Source organism: Bolinopsis microptera, chromosome 4, assembly GCF_026151205.1.
Source record: "Bolinopsis microptera isolate Bmic1 chromosome 4, MBARI_Bmic_1.0, whole genome shotgun sequence".
NCBI classification, from domain to species: domain Eukaryota; kingdom Metazoa; phylum Ctenophora; class Tentaculata; order Lobata; family Bolinopsidae; genus Bolinopsis; species Bolinopsis microptera.
In genome coordinates, this window is record NC_087075.1 from 16,059,225 (window position 1) to 16,065,997 (window position 6,773).

Here is a 6,773-nt window from a genome sequence, read left to right on the forward strand (position 1 = left end):
TTTCTCGCATTTTTTGAGCAACCACATTTTTGAAGTTTTTCCTGGCAAGGGAGAATGCTATTTGGGCTCTATCGCTTTTATGTCTATCTTTATGCAGTCTTATTTTCTTGCGCCATGCATCATAGCACTCTGAGTCAAACCATGGATCTTGTCCATCTGTCTTAACTGAGCATTTCTTGATGAATTTGTCAGTGATATTAAAAAGTTTTTCTTTAAATTTTTTCCACCCAATTTCAGGTTCTGTGCCATTAAGCAATACATTCCAGTCTGTGTGCCGGAGTTCATGGTTTAGCCTCTCCCAGTTCACGTTTTTATAGTTATAGCACATACGCTTAACCGGCTTCTTCCTATTTACCTTAATGTTGATCTTAAAGTTGATTGGAAAAGCATGTCTATTATAATATGTGCCTATTTTTCATCAGAGCTTAGGATTTGAGGTCCCTTCTGATAGCTGGTATCCTTTTGAGCTATTTCGTACTTCGTTATGCTTAACTTTCTTTCTGTCATAACAGGTTTTAATATTCCATATTTTATCATTTCCTTCCTTGTTTATGTACAAAAATTTTGTTTTCCTTAGTTCTAATTTATTTGCCTATTTTAAATGTTTGATTGTTGAGTTTGATATGTTCTGTCATTCTTTTTCAAAAATTTTGTTTTCCTTAATATCATCATGTCATAAATTAAAAGAACAGGTTGTTGCGTAGGAATAAAATTGTAGATTGATGTATAAAATCTGGTTAATCCCATATCACTTACTTAACAGGCACTAAATGTTCATGTGAAGACTGCAGTGATAGGACTCTTAGATGTGGAACTTGGGTGGTTTAAAACGAGTTTAGGAATCTCATACTCCTACTTTTAATACAGAACAACGCATCAAACAGTCACTGTTCACAATCTTCTATTCCTAGGTAAGCATGCTATACTTATAGCAGCTAGATTTTAGAATGTATTTCTACACTGTGCTCTAAGTAATGTTAACTAAACATAGTGCTTTTACCAAAACTCAACAGATATAATGTCAAGCTTGTTAAGGGGGCCGGGGGGGGTCTTCATCAAAATTCTCTCGAAATTGACTTTGAAGTTGTTTCTGATGGAGGGGAGTGATATCTATCAGCTGTTTTTGGTCCCATGGAAAAATATTGTTCCTAGCCGAAAATATTGCCGGTCAAAGGTCAGCGCTTATGTGTAATTGTATTGCGCGAGCGATTTTCAATCGCGCGCCCTGAAAATCGAGTCTAAAAATCTATCTCCTCCTACATTTTTTGAGCAATCACCCTGAAACTTTCAGGATATGTTCTAAGGACCATTTAGAAGAGATTGTCGGGCCAGAATTTTGAGATAGGCCTTAGAAAATTTTTTATTCGATTTTGAAAATCTTGGACCTCGTATTTTGACGATTTTTTCAGGTCCAAGATTTTCAAAATCGAATAAAAAATTTTCAAAGGCCTATCTCAAAATTCTGGCCCGACAATCTCTTCTAAATGGTCCTTAGAACATATCCTGAAAGTTTCAGGGCGATTGCTCAAAAAATGTAGGAGAAGATAGATTTTTAGACTCGATTTTCAGGGCGCGCGATTGAAAATTGCTCGCGCAATACAATTACACATAAGCGCTGACCTTTGACCGGCAATATTTTCGGCTAGGAACAATATTTTTCCATGGGACCAAAAACAGCTGATAGATATCACTCCCCTCCATCAGAAACAACTACAAAGTCAATTTCGAGAGAATTTTGATGAAGACCCCCCCCGGCCCCCTTAAGAGTAAAATGAAACGCGTTGAGTAGAATGAAAGGCGCTGATACGATCACAATTACATACACAAATACATAGTACTTCCAAGATGGGAGTGATGGTTAATTATAAGGTAAAATGTATTATACTAAAATATAATATATAAAAGGCCCCTGACAATAATATAGATATTAATGAATAGTGAGTCCAAAGTGCCATTTGTTTTTAAATATTTAAAATTTCAGGTCATCTCCTACAATCGAGGATGGTATGGACTCTGTCTACAACTCTGAACTCACTTTTTCACCCAAACTAAACGAAGCAAGCTTGAAATTAGCAGAAAAAGCAGCTCACAAGTGGAGAAGCCGTGCTCCAGAAATACGGAAATCTCGAGAAAGGGCCCTTGTTGCTGAAGCTAATGCAGCATTTACTTTTCATCCAACAATGAATAGTAAGAGTCAAAAAATAATTTCAAGGATACGCAAGCATGACGATCACGATCAAGATAATGAATACAAAGGATCTAATGTTCAGCTTTCCTATGAGCAAGGAGATTATTCTTCCAACACTGTTCATTCATCCGATGAAAGCATGAATCTTTCATCCCGTGAACCATCATTCGAGACAGCATCTGTTCATGTTGCTCAAGAAGCTGAAAATTTCATTCAAGAAGTTTTATCATCATGCAAAGGAGAGATATCTAGTGATGAAGAAGATGAACCAGAGCAAGAAGACAAAAGAACAGAAAAGCCAAAAGAATTATCCCCTGCGCAAGAGGAGTTACCTAAACCACTTCCACGTAAAATGCTCAATCTTCCAAGGTCATTGCCGTATAACAATGCTGACTATTTATTTAAGATCAGATGTGCTAAGGAAACGGCTTTAGATGCTATTCGTTTGAAAAGAATTTTCACTATATTAGGGCCATATCCTTATTTGCGCAGAGCTCTGGTAAAAAGGGGATGGGTTGAAAAATTTAGTGACCATAGTTGTCAACCAATACTTGGTTCTCCACAAGCGATACGGCCTAGGCCCGCCAAAAAGAAGAAAAGAGCCTCAGTTAAAAAGAAGATTTCTGAAGTTCCAAACTCCTCTGAAAGTGAAGACTCAAGCTCAGATTGTGAAGATAGTGACCCAAGAAATGACCCAGAATTCCACCGTATTGTGTCAAGACTTTTGAAAGATATTTCTCCAACTTTCATATGGACCATAAAAAGAGATGATATAGACTTTAAATACCTTAACCGAGAGCAAATAGTTAACCATTACTGCAAAGCGTCTTCTTTTACAACAAAGATTGGACTTTGTCAACATCTAAGGAGTTTACCTTGGTTTGATGCCAGTGATCCCAATGAATTTTTCCCCAGGTATGTTTTCCACAAACTAATTTCATTATGGGTAGGACCATGACAAATTTTAAATGATTCCACTATATAATTGCATACTTTTCATTCTGATATTAGTTGCAAATAGATATCAAAACTGATTGGATTTGTGCAATTCTCGTGTCGACTAATTTAAAGTCTTATTCTAAAAAAATAAGTACATGTTGATTGTTATGCATCTGTTATATATTAGATAATATTATGATTTTGAAACTTTTTCTTTAAGTAAATGTATGTAAGGTAAGTTTTCAAGATTAAAGAATCTCAGCAACCACTTTCTACAGTATCAAATAACAATCGTAAATTCCTCCAGGTGTTATCAACTCTACAGCGAAGAAGACAGAGGCGATTTTATTGAAGATTTTGAAATCTGTGCCTCACTATCCATTCTAAAAACGTATTGCAAACAGTATGAGGAGAACCTTAAAAAGGAAGAACTATCATCAAGTCAGGCTGAATCTGACAAAGACGATATCCCTGTTGTAGATGCTGTGAACTTGGTGCCACTTTCCGCTATCACTTTAGCTACAAATCACCTGAAATTTGTTATAAGAAAAGTTCAAAACGAGTTTTTAGATTTCCCACCTGATCCAAAAGACGAGATGAGTCATTTTAAAAGAAAGCAGCTTCTTGGATTCTCGTATTCGTTGACATCAAAAGATTTTATATTTGGATCTTTTGATAAATCCACTCATGCTCTGGTTACAGGAATGATAGAAGTGTTTGAAGTGATGAACTTAACTCAAAACAGTATTGATGGGCATACCAACACTTGGATAATGAAACCAGGAGCTAAATCGAGAGGGAGGGGGGTAGTGCCCCAAAACAACTTAGATGATATTTTCAAACTTGCAGACAGTTCAAAAGAGGAAAAATGGGTGATCCAAAAGTACATTGAGAGACCTCTTCTCGTGCATAGTATTAAGTTCGATATAAGACAATGGTTTATGGTCACCGATTGGAATCCTCTAACCTTATACTTTTACCAGGACAGCTATCTCCGTTTTGGTTCACGTGCTTTCACTCTTGACGATTTTGATCCTTGCATACATCTTTGTAATAATTCTATCCAAAAGAAGTTCTTATCTTCTCAGACAAAAAACGAAACTTCTTTCGCCCAAGGAAACATGTGGACAAGTAGTGCATTCAAAAAGTATCTTGATAGACAAGGTCTCCTCCACAAATGGGACGATACTATATATCCAGGGATGAAGAAATCTATACAAATGGTGATGATGACGATACAAGACATAATTGAGGACAGGAAAAACTCTTTTGAGCTGTATGGTGCTGATTTTATGCTAGATGAAGAGTATAACCCGTGGCTAATAGAAATAAACTGTAGTCCTGCTATGGGAGGCACTACTAAAGTCACTGAACGGCTGTGCTCTGAGGTTCTTGATGATTGTTGCAAAGTTATCATTGACAAGCGAGAAAACCGCTCAGCTTCAACAGGAAAATGGGAAATTATCTACAAACAACCTCTGGTTACCGTTCCACCATACATCGGCGTTCAGCTTGCTCTGGAAGGAAAGTATGTTCCCAAACCTACCCCTATAAGAAAGAAACTACAAGCTGAAGCTGACATCGACCGGCTTGCCAAGAAAGTGAAATCTCCGCGTAAACCCCAACCTGAAGTGATTGTATCACCTCGGAAACCACACGTTCAGAAACAAGAGCTGAAAAGCAGCAAGATAGTGGGAATCACGGTAGCTGATGAAACCCAGTGTAACATGAACTACAACACACTGGTTTGCAAACACTCTAAGAAATACGACACTGAGTTCTACACCACTGCTCTTGCTCTCAGCAAGGCACCCTCCACTGAACTCAAAACATCAACATCTGTCCCATCCTCCCTGCCCGTTTCACCGACCAAGCAGGTTGAGGCGTCTAACTCCACCACAGCTCTGCCTAGCATTCCAACAATTGTCGCCACACAGGAGAGATCCTCGCCACATCTATCCTCCCTGTCCATCAGTCCCATCTCGTCTACCCTACAGAACGAAGACAAGTGGACCGTTAAAAGGAAGAAGGGTCCTCCTAGTCGTGTCGTCTCCGAGTTGATACCTCACCAAATAAACCCTTACAGGTTGCAACAGATCATCAGTAGGCAGGCCAAGCCTAAACATTTGGATATGCTTGCTCTTCAAAACAGGTATTCGCATGGTAATGTTGGCTCAGTTGCGGTGTTAGATGTGAAACCAAAACGTCGGACTAAAATGGCCATGTCAAAAAAGAAGGTAGCTAAAATCAAGTCCCTCTCTAAAATGTCGAGCTGTCCGCACTGCGAGACGAAGAGTCAGACAGGTATTATCCTGAACTTACTGAAAGCAGGATCTCCGAACAGCTGTAAACCTAACCTTGTCACCAAGAAAACCGACCTAACCATCCAAAACCAGAGGCCCAAGAAACACTTTCGAGTTTCGTTAAGCCAGGTGTCAACGATGTCTCAAAGTGTTGTAGATATTCAGCAGACTGGATCGTCGTTGAAGATCGTCGGGGAACAGACTTCGAGTTAGGGTTTGTTGGGTATCTTTAGTTTTTACATTTTAGGTTTAACGTTAATTATAGATTTATTGTCGTTCAAGCGATTTTATTTTGATGAAAATCAGAGAGTCGACCATGTTATCCAATTTGAGATTAAATCGTGTTAAAGTATTTCGATCGGTTCTGAAAGAAATTCACGGAATTAATATTGAGTTCTTCACGGTATACAAGTATTATAACAAACAAGTTTGTCATAATATATAATCATATATGTTACGATCTATTCAAAGATTTAAGTTTAATTATATATCACACCATCGCATTATTAGAAATTTTAAGTCAGAAGATTGCATACTATTCACTTTTTATTTATTGAATGTAATAATTCTTCTCTAATATGATTAATAAGTTATTCTGAAAAATTTTTAAATTGAACTCTGAATCAACAGTTCATTGCATGAATTTTACAAACAAGGGGTATACTAGGAATTTAGGAGATTAGTATTATCATTACCGCCACTTGAAAGATGATTCGGGTAATTTTGCTTAAATTGATTAAATTAATTTATTCCAGGCTGGAGTTCAGTATCAAAGCCGTAAGGTTACTTTACTTAAGTAACCTTTACTTACTTTACTTAAGCCTAGCACATTGCTCGCCGGGTGTTAAATTCATTGATACTTTGATTTATAGATTATTAATAACGTATTAATAATGGATAACTAAGCTCTTTTGAGAAACGAATCACTTTTATGTACAAAGATGTGTAAATATTTAAATGAGAAATTGTATGTAAATATTAAGTTCGAAATGAAATGTGTATATATAAATATAGAAATGTACAAAGTTTTTCTTAACAAGTTACTTTAGTAACAGAGTGTTAAAACAAGTCGATTCATTGCAAATTCTGATTTGAACTGTGATCTTATAATACAATTTGGCATTTCACTGATAACGTGTTATGAAATGGGAACGCAAGTTTCAGTACAAGTTCTAAATAATTTCTAACTAATTTCCATAACAACTTATAACACACAAGATTCTATTATAAACTGTAGAGACCACACTACTATAATTAAAAAATTATTATCATTAAAATTATTATATCGTATGTGTTTCATCGCAAACCACAACTCCATATCACTCGTACGTAAGTGGTCACCT

The 6,773-nt window shown here is 36.7% G+C and overlaps 1 protein-coding gene across 1 annotated transcript; it reads left to right on the plus strand.

The window, feature by feature from the left end:
* Positions 1-761: 761 nt before the first annotated feature.
* LOC134814075 (tubulin monoglycylase TTLL3-like) lies at positions 762-6,544 on the plus strand. The gene is made up of 3 exons (XM_063822079.1): positions 762-911; positions 1,982-3,103; positions 3,435-6,544. Exons 2-3 carry the CDS (start codon positions 2,007-2,009, stop codon positions 5,641-5,643), a joined length of 3,306 nt encoding a protein of 1,101 aa, XP_063678149.1. The 5' UTR covers positions 762-911; positions 1,982-2,006; the 3' UTR covers positions 5,644-6,544.
* The last annotated feature ends 229 nt before the right edge of the window (positions 6,545-6,773 follow it).